Source organism: Nansenia antarctica, assembly GCF_963989245.1.
Source record: "Nansenia antarctica genome assembly, chromosome: 12".
Lineage (NCBI taxonomy): Eukaryota > Metazoa > Chordata > Actinopteri > Argentiniformes > Microstomatidae > Nansenia > Nansenia antarctica.
The window spans coordinates 24,670,426-24,687,925 of NC_137682.1; the positions used below are offsets into that span (position 1 = coordinate 24,670,426).

Consider the following 17,500-nt stretch of genomic DNA (forward strand, 5'->3'; position numbering starts at 1 on the left):
GTACTTTTAGATGTTTTTAGACTGGCTTGTTTTAGGAATTCTTGGCAAGTGAACATTTCCTGTTCTTTTGGCAGATAATTCTGCTTATTTTAAGTAATATTTCCCCCATTTTTAAAAATGTGTTTTTTTGAGAGCTGACCTTTTGCAGTGTAGAAACATGAATACTCAAATATACAGCCTGTCTATTCTGCCCCACAGTCACACCTGGCAGGGTTCAGACCGCAGCTAGAGACAGACATGGAGGACTTGGTGTGGTTCAGGTCCCATTCATTGGAGAGAGAAAAGGAGCTCTTCTCCAGAATGGCTTATAGTGGACTACAGAGACAACAAGCACACACATAATCAGCACTGAAGATGGACCTGGAACTGAACACGGACACGGACACGGACACACACACACACACACACACACACACACACAAACACACACCTACCTGGACAGCTGCTCTGACCCGTGGCCCTTCCCCTCGTCGCTCATCATCATCATCATCATCATCCTCACCCCGAGCCCTACTCCGAGAGCCCAACAGCCATTCTGAAACGCCACTCCTGTTCTTCCTAACGGTACTACGCTTACCAGAACCTTGGGAGTGACACCTGGAGCAAGAGCCAAAACGCCGGACAGAAGCCATGGAGGAAATGGAGGATAGAAAAGGGAGGGAGAGAGTGAAAGTAGGAGAGGTGAGTGTACCGTCTTGAAGTGGTGAAGTGTGTCACTGGGTGAAAAGAGAGAGAGAGAGAGAGAAAGAGTAGAAAAAGGGGAGCGAGACTAAATAGGACAGAGCTGCTCAAATCCACCCACAGACGAGTTGGGCCTCGAACACAGTGTTTGTGTTTGTGTGTCTGTGTGTGTGTGTGTGTGTGTGTGTGTGTGTGTGTGTGTGTGTCTGCGTGTGTGTGTGTGAGAGAGAGAGAGAGGGAGTGAGACTGTACACACACTTGTGTCTTTGTGTATGAGGAGAGTGGGTAGCATGCCTATGAGACAATAACACACACATGCTCACACACACGCACACATAGCACACATAGCACAAGGCATAGCTTAGTGACTGACGGTCTGGATACACACACATGCCCGAAATATGTGGATGTGATTTAACTGCTCTGATGTGAAAGAGGAGATGGCTCAATGGAAGGACGGGTCTTGGTATTACGGATACTTTCAACTCTGTCAGACTATGAGTCAGAAGTGAACTACGGGACGCTTTACTGTACTTTACTACACAGACAGAGACAACCACAGGGTAAGCACAGATATCACTGAGCGAGGAGACCAGGGTGTGTCCGAGTCATGAGAAAACACACACACACCCACACACACCCACACAGACACAGACACAGACACACACACACACACACACACACACACACACACACACACACACACGACAGCTCTGCTATAAAGTACCGTGTCAGAGATTCTTCCCTTAGAGAAGCAAACTGCTCTGTAATTTACCAGGGTGGATCCATATGAAGAGAGAGAGAGAGAGAGAGAGAGAGAGAGAGAGAGAGAGAGAGGAGAGAGAGAGAGAGAGAGAGAGAGGAGAGGAGAGGGAGAGGGAGAGGGAGAGGAGAGGGAGAGGGAGAGGGAGGAGGAGAGGGAGAGGGAGAGGGAGAGGGAGAGGGAGAGGGAGAGGGAGAGGGAGAGGGAGAGAGAGAGAGAGAGGGAGGGAGAGGGAGAGGGAGAGAGAGAGAGAGAGAGAGAGAGAGAGAGAGAGAGAGAGGGAGGGAGAGGGAGAGAGAGAGAGAGAGGGAGAGACCGACACTACTGGGACTGGGAAAGACGGGAGAAGAAGTGGCCGAGGGCTGCAAGACAGACAGAGAACACACAACACAGTTAATAGAAGGCAGACGTCCAGCTCTGTCAACTAAATTAGGGGGTCTACGGTACACTATGTCTAAGTCGCTACGTGTGTTGGTCCTCCCAGAGGAGAAGGGGATGGAGGGATAAACTATTTGAAAGTGCTGTAGAGGAACTGCTATCACGGACAACCACTTGAGGAACTGGAGTGTTCCTGATGCTCTGCGGATATATCCCAGCATACAACATCCCTGACAACACTGGCTCTCTCCATCCATCCATCCATCCATCCATCCATCCATCCATCCTCCTCTTTTTCTTTAGCATTATTTCCATTGGCCCAGTTATAGAATACAGTGCATATATACAGTGGCAAAAAAGAGTATGTGAGCCCTTTGGAATTACCTGTTTTTCTGTATTATTTGGTCATAAAATGTGATCTGAACTGCTTCAGCTCTGCCATATTCTTAGGATGTCTGGTTTAAAAGGCTCCCGAGGTCATTCCACAGCATCTCTATTGGGTTAAGGAGGTCTGGGCTCTGACTGGGCCAGTCCAATGAAAGTCAATGAAACCATTGTTATGTTACGTATTATGTTGCGGTTTGGGCTATCTATAGCTTCCAGTAGAATTGGCAAACTTTTCTCAACTGATCTAACTGCTGACATCAGCAGCATCATGTATTCTGAAGTGGAAAGAAACATGACATCTGGTCATGAATACAAACAAACACCTCCAAATGCACTGGATGGCACTTCATCACACAGTAAGGCAATTACCCAAAACATATTGTCATAGCAACTAGGGAGTTATTTCACGGCCCACCCAAAATTTGACTGGCCAAATCAATCCTAATATTTAAATCCAACTGAACGTGCATTTCATTTCCTGATGAGGAGATTTTAGGCAGAAAGACCCCAAAACAAACAACAACTGAAGATGGCAGCAGCACAGGACAGACAGACGTCTGGTGGGGGTCAGCTGGTCACACACACACACACACACACAGACAGACAGACGTCTGGTGGGGGTCAGTTGGTCACACACACACACACACACACACACACACACACACACACACACACACACACACACACACAGACAGACAGACGTCTGGTGGGGGTCAGTTGGTCACACACACACACACACACACACACACACACACACACACACACACACACACACAGACAGACAGACGTCTGGTGGGGGTCAGTTGGTCGCAGACTTCAGGCAGTTGTTGCATGCAAAGGATTGTCGACCAAACCCTAAACATGAGTGCTTCATTCGGACATTATATCAATCTGTCCCGTTACTCTTGGTGGAATGGGGGACTATGATTAAAGTGTTGTCATTTCTAAATAGTGAAACCAATATGTACACAAATACTATCAAATGAAAGCTGAAAATAGATACTTATTTGACATAAAAATCCAAACTTTTGGTGTATAGAGCCAAAGAAGCTTCTCTGTCCCATTACTTACGCAAGCGCTCTGTACGTGTGTGTGTGTGTGTGTGCGTGTGTGTGTGTGTGTGTGTGTGTATTTAGTGGACAGGAAACACAGAGAGGATGTTCTCCCCTATGCTCTACTCTCCTGAGGCCAGCAGAGCTGAGGACAGGAAGTGATGGCAACCTCCCCAACCCATCAAGTTATATACAACTACTATCTAACTTTATATGTTGTATACAACTTCTATCTAACTATATATGTTATATACAACTTATATCTAACATTATATGTAGCCACCAAACATTCAATGTAATAACAATGCAATTAGCATTGTAACTACGAGTCTCGGAACACTCCCTTGAGTTAGAATTATAAATCGGAGTTTGCTACTCTCAGATCACAGAAACCCCTCTCTCATGGGAAGAAGTCAACAGACTATAAATGCAATGTTATCCTATGTTATTACCTAAGGTTATGCAACAACCTGTCTTAAGTGTATAAAGTGGTTTTAGTTCACCTAAATGACACATTTCCTTTTATGGACGACCTGCAAGAAATCTATTGACCCCGTGAGTCAACCGCCAGCAATATGGCCGAGTAGAGCCATAGCTTAGCATGAGCTAAGTGTGTTAAACAGAGTCGTGAGTAATGGAAACAAACTTCTTTTTTTACAAAACATTTCTCTAAAACAGGAGAAAGAGAGAGAGAGAGAGAGAGAGAGAGAGAGAGAGAGAGAGAGAGAGAGAGAGAGAGAGAGAGAGAGAGAGAGAGAGAGAGAGAGAGAGAGAGAGAAAAGAGAGAGAGCAGGGGATGAGACGGCGTGTTTGATTCCTGGTGGGTGGTCTGATAAAAAGAAGTAAGTAATAAATGTTATGTTCTAAACACGGTGTGCTCTTAGTCTAAATCCACACAGGGCTTAGTGCAACTTTTCAGCACAGACCCTCCTTTCTTTTCCTTCTCCCTCCATTTATTGCTCTACCCCCCTCCCTGCCCTTCTCCCCTTTTAACCCTCTATTAAAATGAATAAACTGTCTCTCTCCCCTTCTGACAGTCTCCCTGTTGTCCTGTACCAGCAGTACAGACAGTCCAGACAGAGGCATATGTATGGTCCCATTGGGATACATACTGAAAAATGTCCGCACGCTTTGGACAAAAGCATCAGCTATATGGCATATATTACGCAAGCCATGAAACTAGATTGGAACGGAGAGTGTGCGCAGGAGAGCGATAGGGCTGTTGTGTGTCAGCTGTTCAATATTGACGTCTTCCATATCTGATATGTCTCCAGTTAGAGTCACATGATAGTGGAGTTTATAAATAAACCTCCGCGGCACTAAATGGACCTCTTGGCTTGCATGCACACATGTGGGGATCTCTCTCTCTCTGTCTCTCTCTCTCTCTCTGAGTGAGATCGCACCTGTCTGCCTGCTACGGGTTTACTGGACACACACACACACACACACACACACACACACACACACACACACTATGGAATTAGTTGTCTGGTGTTTTGAGTGGCAGATGCACACCCCTATAAAGCGTTATACTGGATATGATGATATAACTGATCAATTGAACAACTCTGTACAACCACGTAAGCCTTAAGGCCATGAGAGCATTCTAGAGTGCTGATGATAAACACACGCGCACATGTGCACGCACACACACACACACACACACACACCTCTCTCCCTCGGTGCTCACAAAAAAGCAAGACACACACACACACACACACACACACACCTCTGGAGTTTCTTTTGGGGCGTTCAAGGCCATTATGCAACAGAACATGTGAAGATAGGCCACATTCCTGCTGCCTGCTTAAGTGAAAACAAGGCAGACTGTAGGGGCTCACTCACACACACGTACATCCACTCACACCCTTTTCTGCCCTCTCCCTCTCTCACTAATCCCACCTCCCCCTTCTCTGCATCACCTCCCCCTTCTCTGCATCACCTCTCGTCTCCTCCTCCTCCTCTCCTCTCTGCTCTCCCACTCACCCAACTCTCTCCTGGTCCCCTTATTTTTGGTCCTAACTTTCTTTTCCTCTATTCTTTTTCTATTTAACCATTTTTGTCCCACTTCCTTCCTCCCCAGTTGATCGCTTTTTTTTCTCCCTGCCCCCCCCCCCCTCTCTCTTTCTCTCTCTCTCTCTCCCTGCCCCCCCCCCTCTCTCTCTCTCTCTCTCTCTCTCCCTTCTCTTCTTCTCTCTGTTCTTGTACCTGATATCATTTCATGGAGCCTGAAGGAATGACCTCATCTCCCTGCAATGTTCCTGAGAGCGAGAGAGAGAGGGAACAAAAAAAACAAAACAAAAATAGACAGATAGCACAAGTAGGAATCTAGGAGAGAGAAAAAAGAGACAGAAAAGAGAAGCAGCATGACGGAGTCTGTGGAGAAAAAACAATGCTACATAATGACTCCATACTGCAGCACAGCACAACAGAGAGAGCCGAGGTAGGGCCGAGAGGGGAGAGGGGAGAACGAGAGAGAGAAACAGAGAGAGAGAGAGAGAGAGAGAGAGAGAGAGAAGGGGAGGGAGAGGGAGGGAGTTGACTTTCTTTGGTGCAGGACCTTGCTTTGTAGGCAAGTGGGCTGAAATCCCAGTCTCCAGAAAAGGGAGAAAAAAAACTCCCTCGCTCTTTCTCTCTTTCTCTACTTCTGCACAGGACTTGTCTGCACTGCAGTTCCATTAGGCATCCGTTCTACAACGTTCTAAAATCCACAAAAGCTGCTGGCCCCTCCCCCACGCCGGGACGTCAAGGCATTTCATGAGAGTTGGAACATTGCTCGGCATTCTGACTTGGAACACTCAATATCTCCCAGACGAGCACAGAGCGCACGCACGCACGCGCGCACGCAGCAGCACTGGATATCGTCAAACACATCAGTAACCCCAACAACTTCCTGTGTCTCTAAACCCATTTCCTGTCTGTAAAAGATCAATCTCAGTTGGCCTGTCACAGTCTCAGGAGAAAGAGAGAGAGAGAGAAATCTAAAGAAAAGCTCATAGTGAGCATGATTGGATGATTGTAAGAGAGGTTCATTATAATGGTCGTTATGGAAAATGGTAATAAAGACACTCAAATGTGTGTGTGTGTGTGTGTGTGTGTGTGTGTGTGTGTGTGTGTGTGTGTGTGTGTGTGTGTTGGCCAAAGTAGGAACAGTATTGGGCAACTAACAAATATACCACCACGTCTCTAGCCCTACATCCACACCAGAATTAATCCTGCATACTCTGTCAGCACCCCACTATTACAGCCGCTCTGGCCCACATGTTGAGGGCATTGTTCAACTCTAACACTAACACACACACACACACACACACACACACACACACACACACACACACACACACACACTAACACACTAACACACACTCACACTCACACGTATAATAGACATACGCATAATACAGTCATACAAAGGAAAAGATACAGTCATACAAAGGAAAAGATAAACTAAGTAAAGCAGAACATGTCCTGGCTATTAGCGACAGGCACTAGTCCAGAAGCTAATGCGTTCTGTCTGACATTTGTTTAATGTTGGTTTTAGCACAGTCTGTTTGTTTAACATTTGGATTATTCTGTCTGATGTTTGCTTTAATGTTTGTATTAACAAATGCACTGTGAGATTAACCATTTCAAAGTATAGTCATAGCATTTAAGACAATGAGTGTGTGTGTGAGTGTGTGTGTGTGTGTGTGTGTGTGTGTGTGTGTGTGTGTGTGTGTGTGTGTCTGTGTGTCCAAACACCATCAGGTGGCCACTCTTCTGTAGAGCTTTAGTTAGGAGTGTCTCATAACATTTTACATTCTCAATAGAATGCAGTTTCCATACATTGTTGCAGAAAACACGCCCCCATTACAGGTGCTAAAGGTCTCTAAGCAACGCCACTGGACCTAATCGTGTCACCCAAAGTGGAAGAGGCACAATTCAGTAGCCTACATCAATGACAACCAAAACAAATGTGAAAGACAGAACTGACGTTTTCTCAACATGATTTAAGAAAGTGCCCCTCCTCCAACACATCATTACAACAAGCATTATGGGTAGTAAAATGCATGTCAGAACAGCACCACGACAGTATAGTAAAACCACAATCAGACTTAACTGTCTCTCTATAAACTATTCAATGGAACCCCATTTCAGAACACCTAACCGAGTCCTTCAGCGCATCAAAAAGAATATACCGGCGTACGCCAACAGACAAAAACGTACACACGCACGCACGGACACACGCACACGCACACGCGCACGCACGCACACACACACACACACACACACACACACACACACACACACACACACACACACACACAGTGCAGGTTTCACTCACCACTCTGGGCTTGGTTTTCTGTGGGGCTGGTGTGGTCGACTCCTCGCTGCTCTTCCTCTGTAGCCTCGGCTCCTTCACTCCGGTCGGGGTGGTGGGACTGGAATTGGACCCGTCTGGTACTGAAACTGACACCCCAGCACGATCCCCCGTCCCAGACCCAGACCCAGACCCAATAGTGTCTCCCTCCCCTGGGGAATTGAGAGTCAGGATATACTGCTTGGTAACATCCTCCAGGGAAGGGGCCTCCTCTCCGGGAGGTTTACCCAGGATTGCAGGCTCTGGGGCAGGTAGGAGGGTCGACAGCCCTCCCTGAGAAGGCCGGGGGTGTGAGGGGGGGGAGATGGGAAGAAAAGTGGCTGGTTCGCTGACATGGCGAACATGCTTGGATCTGGCTTTGGGTTTGGGGGGATGGGAAGGGGGCAGAGGGGGGGTGAGGTCAGCCTGGTCTTGCTCCTGGTCCTCCTCTACACCCTGATCATGTGGACCGGGTTCTGAAAGTTCTTGGTTGTCTGAGTGAATCTGAGCTACCCGGATTGGGCGTTTTCTCGAGGTCCGTCTGCCCATTCTGGGGGACAGAACCTCTGCTAGCTTGGGGTCAAAGGTGAATCGCTCCTCTCCCCCTCCATCCCCTGCATCACCATGGAGTTGGGAAGGTAGGGAGCATTCGGACTGGGAGCGGGGTTTCCCTACTTCACTGTGGTTTCCATGACGATAATGATGCGATGGCCTTCGCCGTTCCTCCCCAAGTTCCCACAGCTGATCCCTCTGTTCACTCAGGATTGGCTCGCTGCTAGAGGGCGGGATCTGCCCAGGCTGGTCCAGCTCGCTGATTGGTTCATTGGGATGATGCTGCCCTTTAAACTCAGGGTTGTCGTGGGAGAGCAAAGGGGCGTCGCTACGACGACTGGGGTCACTGAATGACTTCTTCTTTGTGGCTCTTCCGTTATTCTTTTCATCTGTCATCAGTCTGTCCATCGCTCCTGGCTCAGACACTATACTGAGGATCACTCTGCTGTAGTCACGGATACTGCCGTCGTCACGGAGACCGTCATCACGGAGACCCACATCGCTGCACACTGACAGGTCACTGGCCACACTACCTGTACATTCTGATAAGTTGGCTGCCGAGGAGGAGTCTGGGACAATTGCTCCTCCAATTCCTACTCCTCCTTTAGAGGAAAGAGAGAGAGAGCCCAAAAGGTTACTATCCATGGAGGAGAAACTGTTATTCCCCTCTTCTGCCTCCGAGCAGCGGCGGTGAGGCATAGGATCACTAAGTGAACGGTAAGCAGTAGAGTCTCCATTCCCATTTGTCGACTCCCCATTACTGCCGTTACTGGAGTCTGAGCCAGTGTTCCCAGCTGAGGAGAACTTACGGCGGCGGCGGATAGCACTGGGAGTAGGAGGGGCTTCAGCTGCAACTGTGGCTCCCTGGGATATGCTGGTCCTCCCACTAGTGTTGTTGTTGTTGTTGATACTAATAGTTTCTGTTATTGTAGCAATCATTTCAGACTCTGCCCTGTGGGTGGGAATGACAGAAGAGAGGGAAGAGGGGAGGAGAGGTTTCTGTTCTTGTTTCTCTCTTGCTCCCTCAATGAAGGCAGAGCCTTCATCCTCGTGAAGAGCAGACTGCTTCCAAATGGTCAAAGGTTGACCAAGCACATCTCTGCCTAGCATTGATCCCAAACTCATCTCTGTTGACCCCGCAAATGACCTTTCTGGGTCACTTGGCCCTGTCTCTGGTTCTGTGACGATCCCCTCATCCGTTAAACTCGACTCATGACCTGACAGCTCATCGACAGACCTGTCATAAAACACATTCTCCTCTGAATCGCCCTTCTGTAAGCACTTCTCTCCCTCCATGCTCTCTTGGTCCCTCTCTCTCTTCTCCGGTAGACAAGCAGTTGCACCATCAACCTCAATCTCTCCATATCGCCTCACCTCATCTTTCACTTCTCCTTCCACGCCAACTCGTTTCTCGTCCCTCTCCTCTTTTCTTTTGAAACACTCATCCTCCCTACCATCTGTCCCTAGCACATCATCATCTTCATCGTCATCACCTTCGCGAGCGCTCATCTGGCAGATGTCTCTGATTACCTGTCTAGCCTCCTGTACATACCTGTCCTGCAGTGTAGTAGGAATCACTTCCTCATACCCATAATTCCCTGCTCTTCCTACTCTGCAATGCCCCCCATCACTCTCCGCTTCTCTATCTGACATTGATCCCCTCCCTCCTTCCCTCTCACTGTCTCCTTCTCCATCCAGGTCTAGACTTTGTTCAGAGGAGCTCCTCTTCGCTGTGGCGCTGGCTGGATTTCTACGCCCCACAGGCTTGTCTGAGTAAGTGAATGACTTGGCACGTCTGAGAGTTGCAGTGAGGTCCTTCAGCGAGGGCCTAAGTCCAGGGTGGAGGGTGCCATGACCTCTTGACCCCATCCTGTACACCGATGTTGACCCCTCAGTAACCCCTGTCCCCACCCCTGACCTGTCTGTCTTCCGAACCCTGAGCTCTGACAGGTCCGTTTTCAGGAAGCTGAGGAGAGTCATGGTTTCTGAGGCAATATCCGGGTTGGACATGGACATCCTGTTTCTGTCTTTATCACCAGCTACACCACCGCTTAACGATCGCTGAAACACTGCGGTGTCCCAAGGAACTCCCCCAGCTCCATCTACATTCCCTGTGGGTAGTCGGGGGGGAGGGGTGACAGAGGATAGAAGGCAGGGGCGAACCCTAACAGGGCCACGGGAGAAGTTATCCCCATGTCCAAAGCTTGGGGAGCGGTACATGGTGAAATTGCCATGGTAGGTTTTACTTAACATTGAGGACGATGCAGTGGCAACTCTATTAGCATTAGAGCTAGCTCCCCCAATAGTTGTTAGAGTGTTAGCATTAGCCGTTCTGTTAGGATCGCTAGCCTGATCCTGCTCCTTGAGTGTCTCTGTACTCGAGTATCTGCTGCTGCTCTGTGAGCCGCCAGGACTAGAGATAAAGGATGAGATGTTGACCTTTGACACCCGTGATACCCCCGGAAGGGATGTAGCGACTGGCGATGACGTGACAGCCCCGTCTAAGGTCGTGTAGTGGCGCCTGTAACCTTCTAGGGCCCGACTCTGCACCACCGCCGGCCGGGTTCTGGAGCCTTCTGGGGGTTCTCTTAGGCGGCTCCGGATGCTGGATTGTTCTCCAGCTGTGGCAGTGTTCTGTTGACGGTGCCTCTCCGGGTGTTCCATTATCACACCCGTGTGCTCATCACTGTTACTGTCATCCGATTCGCCGTCATCTCGGCTAGTCGTTAAGGCGGCGGCGCCGCTATTCTTTTTCTTCTTCCTCAGAGAGCGTCGCCTGGCTGTGTCTCGAATGGGCGGTCCTAGAGACGCAGGGCTGTCCTCTTCGCTGCCTGAAGACCTACCCAGGACCTTACCGCCACACCAGCCATTCTTACTGCGAGAGAAATAACCTCCCCGCTCTGTTCCTCTTTCTCTTTCTCCTCTGAACGAGGGAGCGCTGCTCCTGCCCGCTCCTCCTCTTGTATACTCCTCCTCTTCGTCGTCGCCTGAGCTGAACCTCCACTGGGCACAGATGGCTGTTTTCGCTGTGACTCTGTCAGAGCAGGAACCTACGGTCGAGGAGGCTGGAGCTGTAGGGGAGGGGGCTGCTGGTCTTGAGGAGCTATGTGAGGAATGTAAACTATCCCTGAGCAGCCTGGCCCCCTGTCTCTCTCCCTGCTCCTGGACAGAGGAGTGCAGAGAGAAGTGGGGTGTGCAGGGGGAGGAGGAGGGGGAGGAGGAGGAGGGGGGGGCTAGGCCCACCGCACTGCTCTGAGGTGGGGGGGCAGGGGGAACAGCGATGGGAGCAGAAGGTTGAAGGTTAGAATCAGAGTTTAGATTGGCCTTCCAGGTCCCAGGGTTACCGTCTCCTTCACTGCTGGGGCTGTGGGCTCTGAGCGGGTGTGAGGGTTGGGTCACTCTAAGATTACTGCTACTGCCATCAATGACCCTACTGCCGCCTACCCGAATGCTACCACTGGCTTTCTCAACCTCTGCCTCGTCTGAATACTGCTGGTCAGAGTGAAAGGTTGAGTCCATGCCTTGGTGTCTCCTCTGTGTTCTCCCCTTGCTCTTTGTTACCCCTCTACCCTCTCTGCCGGGGGCACCAGCACCGCTTCGTTCTGAAAGAGAAAAGCTGCTTTCTGCAGCAAAGCTGTTGGGAGACTGCCTGTCACTTCTATCTGACACAGAGATGCTCTCTTTAGAACTGGCTGATTGATTGAGGTGGTGGGCTACGGTTGTTTTTAAATCATCCGCGTCAGAAGTAGACCTGTGCTGCTTTCTGTGCCTGTCCCCGAAAAGTTCTCTGATCTTAGTGACACTGGGCCAGTTCGTTATGTCAACGTGAGTAGTAAGATCCCCGTGGTGCGCCGTGAAATAGCTCCTGTGTGACTTGCAGGCAGGAGGAGCGCCACTGGAAAAAACATCCTCCTCGGTGGTTAAAGTGTTCCTACAGTTATTATGATCAGAAAAAGAAGACGTGTCGATCTGGGAATAGTCTCGTTTACCACCACAGCCGTCGGAAGACTTGCGAGAATAAATCCACGTTTGGCTTTTCTCCGAATCCGATCCGCAGACAGAGTCACTGCCCGAGGAAAACTTTCTCTCCTGAACGTGACTATCGGTCCGACTCTCCAAAGCGTCCAAAGCCTTTAGATATCCACTGTCCTCATGGAGGGACCTCCGAGAGGCGGACCCAGGGTCTCCCGAGGTGGTCTGAGCCCGGGGTAGAGTAGTGCTTCTCCCGGCCACCGCACCGCCAGGGCTCGGGGTTCCAGTGAACCTCTCTGTGAGCTGGCGGATGGAGGGAGAGAGAGAGGAGAGAGGAGGAATGGAGGGAGAGAGAGAGGAGAGAGGAGGAATGGAGGGAGAGAGAGAGGAGAGAGGAATGGAGGGAGAGAGAGAGGAGCCTGTCTTGGGCTCTGCGGTCGGGAGGCTGGCGGCGGCGGAGATTTTGGAAACTTTTCTTGACACACTAACATTACGCTGCGTCGCCGAGGGCTGTGCTGCTTTCTCCGCGGCGGTCGGTGCCACAGACGGAGGGGGAAGGGCGCAGTGAGCCGCTGAACCCTTTGATTTGTGTTGTTGATCTTCCCGACTCTTGTTCAACACACTCCAATTCTCTAACTTTTTGAACGAGACGCTGCGATACACAGTGGGCCTGACGTTCCTCCTCTCCTTCTCTCTCTCTGCCATTGTTCAACTTCTGTCCTTTTGTTCTTTCCACACCCACAGCCCTGCTTTATTTCATTGATCAAGTAACTTTTCACAGACACTTTTCCCTCTGCGGTGCATTGCCTTCTATCCCCCCTGGAAACCCGCATACTACTTTTCACCACAACTTTGCTGGCGCAACCCTTCTTGAACTCAACGCAAACAGTCAAAAGTGGCAAATTGAAATTGGTTAGGTTACACCCTTTACTAGTGAATTAAAGAGAAACAATATGAGATAGCGATGACCTGCATTCTGACCTTACAACAAACATGTTGTCCTTCCTCGGATCGCATCCATGCACGAAGATTTGCTGAGACTGTGTTCCCTTGTCCAACGCTGTTGTTCCCTTGTCCCACTGTGCAGGTCCTCCATCGGGGTTCAGCCACATTCCAGACGCGTTCCCGTCACTCACACTCATTCATCCCAACCTGTTTGCTGTATTCCTTATTTTGACATCATTATTTCCGTGACTTATGTTTTACACGCTAATGCCTTGAGATAAAGCAGGGGTGGGCGGGACTACTCTAGGTAGAAGGCTTGTCATCATAGCCCCCTGGGGAATGGAGAGGAAAAGCGTTTCCTTTCTGATGGGAGAAGGCAGATTATTGCTGGACAGACCAGAGATAATTATAGCCAAAGGTCGGGCAAACTGTTAAAGTTGAAATTCACTAACCCACTCCAAACTGTTTTCTCTGAAGAGATCATGCTATTGTAAACTCTGTGTTTAGGCCTAAGTGCTTACATAATCGGGTTATGATTGTCGTGATTGTGAATGATGTATATATGCATTCATAAAACGGTTTCATTTATGCATAATGTCTCTTTTGTGGGTTTTCCCATGACTGTCTGGTCAAAGTGAATGTTCTGGCAGGGACATTGTGCTGTCCTTTGGGTGATGAGATGGACTGCTGCTTGGAGCGCCCTCTTACGGCCATTGCATAGAAGTGCGCCGTTGGTCCACATAGGGTCTCTCTCTCTCTGTCATGTGATTTAACATCTTCAACGCACTTAACTGGCTATCTCAAATTGACCCTTTTAGTCCCCACCATTTGTTTACTACTTGTTTAAATCTGAAAGTATTGGATAGTGACATGGGAAATATTGAACCAGGGTTGGGCTGTTAAGAAGCAAGGTGGGTCCATTAGTCTGAATCTAAATCCTCTCCAGGGCATGTGATGTGCCTGGCATGTGTCATATCTAAATGGGACAACGTATATATATATATGTTACGGTAGATGTGGGAATACGGTACATGTGGGAAAACTAGGGTTAGGGTTAGGTGCTACGTCGATTTTGGTATGCTGGCATGTCTAACCCTAATCCTAACCCTAACCTTAACCCTAACCCTAATCCTAATCCTAACCCTACCCCTAACCTTAGCCGTAGCACCCTAGCACCTAACCCTAACCGTAGTTTTCCCACATGTACCGTTATCCCACATGTACCGTAACATAATACATGTATATAGCCATTGATTCTTGAAGAATATATCTTCAAAATGCCCCATGAGTTTAGTACAACTGTCATACCCCACCAGAACCTCAAACACAAGCTTGTTTTACTCCGTTGTTTTAAACAAATACTATTTAGCTTCAAAACACGGTTAAAACTATTGCTTTGATATGGATATAATGGATGTATGAGGGCAGACAGATTTCTCATCTGACATTTATTAGCCTATATTCTTAGAATCATTATAGCCATACCACAATCAATTCCAATCGGTATAACCATGTCATGATGATATGTTGATCAGTCATACACAGTTCAATGATGTTATGATCAGACTGGTTTATAATGTTGTGTACAAGTAGAAGGAGTATGCAGTAACAATACGAATCAAGTCAGTCAGGATGGCGCCAGGTCTATCTGTCTCCTGGGCTCCATTGGGCCACACTGACCTATCGAAGGACACTTGTTATTGAACTGGGAATGTGTTGTCTGAGGTTGTGCACTCTGCCAGAGGAACAGGTCTCTGCGCAGACATTTGTTTTTGATCTATAATAAATGGTAAACCTTGGTTGGACTCAAACGGAATCAAACTTGTCTTCTTTTATTTCAAGGCCTATTCGAGTTGGGCCCAAGGGATTTCCTTGCACAGATGGTTGCATCCCTTTGCAGCCCTTGCATCCATCCCTCATACTATCAATTTTGGTTACATTTCTCCAGCCCCATCCCTCAGCTGTTGACCAAAATAAGTGGTGGGTAGACCGCTTTGTTGTTTTCCGAATCCCAGATTGCCCCTTCACATGTTCCATGTCCAACTTATTCACACAAAAACATCCCCTGGGCCCAGTTGTTCAAAACTTGTAATCTGGATCAGAATGATCCCAATTCTTTTCTCTGATCCAGAATCAGATCGTTAGCTGGCTGTATTTCCCCAATACGACTCAAAATCAGCCAGATAGTTCTGATCCTGGATAGCGAAAAAGAATCAGGATCCTTCTGATCCAGATGACAAGTTTTGAACAACTGAGGCCTGGTTAGGTGGATGTGTGGCCGCCAATGAATGAATAACCCAGGTAAGACATTTAGTGGATGCATGTACCCTTTATTGTCAACTGACAGTAACAAGTTAATCACAACACAGGCAATTTCAATATATTTGGTTTACTACAGAAGATACAAAATTAAAAGGTATGGAGATGGACATGTGCATCCAATAAATACATATAAACATAAATGTTTAATTAATATTGAAATGTAACAAAAATATAATTCTATGAATTCTCTATTGTACAGTATGTTATAAAAACAAGTCTACCTCTAAAAAAGAATACTGATAAAGAAACTCTCTGTGTCTGTGAGCATACGTCTCGCTCCAGACAGATCTATCAGTGGCATGTGCCCAGCATACACACCTTCTATTACTTAAATGAGCCTTATGGAAGATACAGTAGGTGTGCACAAACAATAAGTGCAATAAACAGTAAGCGCGCACACACACTTCACAGTCCAGATATAGTTGTGAAATTGTCACACATGTTTGACTATAACAAACCAATAAAAAGCAGAATTGTGCAGTACCCTGCTGCTGCTGACACCCACTCACTCGCCCTGTGTACACATCAATATGGCCATAAAGGATTACAATGGCTTATGAAATGTACCTCAATTTGAGTGCTTATGTACCCACAAGAAAAACGGAGTAAACAGATGCCAACATCAGATCAATGTGAAAGATTAGATTAATGAGACAACCTACCCATAACCAGCAAAGGAGATCAATCCACATGTCTGTGTTCATTGTACAGGAAACAGAAAAGAAATACAGAGAACATGTATTTTGCATTATACTGAAGGGTCAACAGTGTCCAAATGTACATTTCAATGCAATGTAAGGTATCTGCAGCTGCTAACCAGAGTGCTTGACACACAAACTGTCTCCCACAGGATGTAGAAAACCACCACTTTCAGGGTAAAGCTTTGTCCTTGCCCCAACACCCTACCCCAAGTTTGCATTCTTACTTCCTCTCTGATATACAGTAACTGTGTAATGATTGCATGCATTGGTGAACACAACATCATAGAACCCTTGCTTTCACCATTCCCTATGTTGTTAGATTAGTACAGGAGGGAGAGTGAATTTGTGAAGAGTGAAGTATTTCAATGTAGTCTTAGAAAACAGGGCAGGCATTTCATAGCAATGGGATCAGTAGGGTAACACACACCACCTAGTGGTAGGTAAAGGGAATAACAAGCAATGTCATCTCACAAAGTTGAGGATGCATACTAAATCTCAACTAAATGGAGACAGGTTTATATAGGTGAGTACTCCATGCATATCATTACACATACAGAGACATAAGAACACCTACAGTAGCATACAGTGATACAGGTCATACAGGCACAAGGACACAAACCGTCTGTTCTTACATGGCCATTTTAAGCTACCCCTATCAACTCCTAATTCATGTCCATCCTTCATATGAGGGTCTTATAGTGGAGAAACCCTGTTGATGGTGGGCCAGCTTAGGTTCATGGGGGATAAGGACCCTGAGATGACCCTCAAAACGAGGGACTTCAGGTTGAAAAAGAGTGTTCCCAGTTCTAGATGTGCCACTCACACACTGACTCCCTTGTGTCTAAGTGTCGTGACTTTGAGCATAAGCTTTCTCGTGCTCCTACGGTACCGCGGCTGGGTAAAGTAGAACAGGATGGGATCCAGAACGCTGTTCATGCTGGCGAAAGGCCTCGTGCTCTTGTAGATGACGGAGAACAGGTTCCGCGTCTCGCACGGCGCGCCCGGCAGCGTGCGGACCAGCAGGTACATGGTCTTGGTGACGTGGAACGGCAGGAAGCTTACGACAAACACCGTCACCACCACCACGATCATCCTCACCGCTTTGTCACGCTTCTCCCTGGCCGCTACGGAGGAGCCATTGTACAACACCGGGCGACACAGGAGGCGGGCCATCCGGCAGTAGCACATGACCACGCCCATAAAAGGCAGGACGAAGCCCAGGCAGGTCAAGGCCATTCCGTAGGGGTAGTAGTCTTTGGAACGTTCCGGCGTGCTCAGGTCGTAGCAGACGGTGCGGTTGCGTTGGATTCCGGTCGAGGCGAAGTTGAAGGTGGGGGCGCAGAGAAGGGTCACTACCAGCCACACCCCCACACAGACACTCCACGCCAGCCGGCGCCCGCCTTGCTTG

General features: G+C 48.2%; 2 protein-coding genes across 2 annotated transcripts in view; both read right to left on the reverse strand.

Moving 5' to 3' along the window:
- arhgef17 (Rho guanine nucleotide exchange factor (GEF) 17) overlaps positions 1-12,829 on the reverse strand; it is a gene marked incomplete at both ends in the record, with an annotated part of 73,362 nt that extends 60,533 nt beyond the window's left edge. Inside the window, 2 exon segments of the mRNA XM_080543663.1 lie at positions 7,586-12,427; positions 12,536-12,829. Of these exon segments, the coding sequence (XP_080399789.1) occupies positions 7,586-12,427; positions 12,536-12,829 (5,136 nt within the window).
- A 4,082-nt stretch (positions 12,830-16,911) lies between these two features.
- The window catches only part of p2ry6 (pyrimidinergic receptor P2Y6), a gene marked incomplete at both ends in the record, with an annotated part of 1,317 nt that continues 728 nt past the window's right edge, over positions 16,912-17,500 (reverse strand). The window contains one exon of the mRNA XM_080543664.1: positions 16,912-17,500. This exon is cut by the window's right edge and continues 84 nt beyond it. Coding sequence (XP_080399790.1) covers positions 16,912-17,500 — 589 coding nt within the window.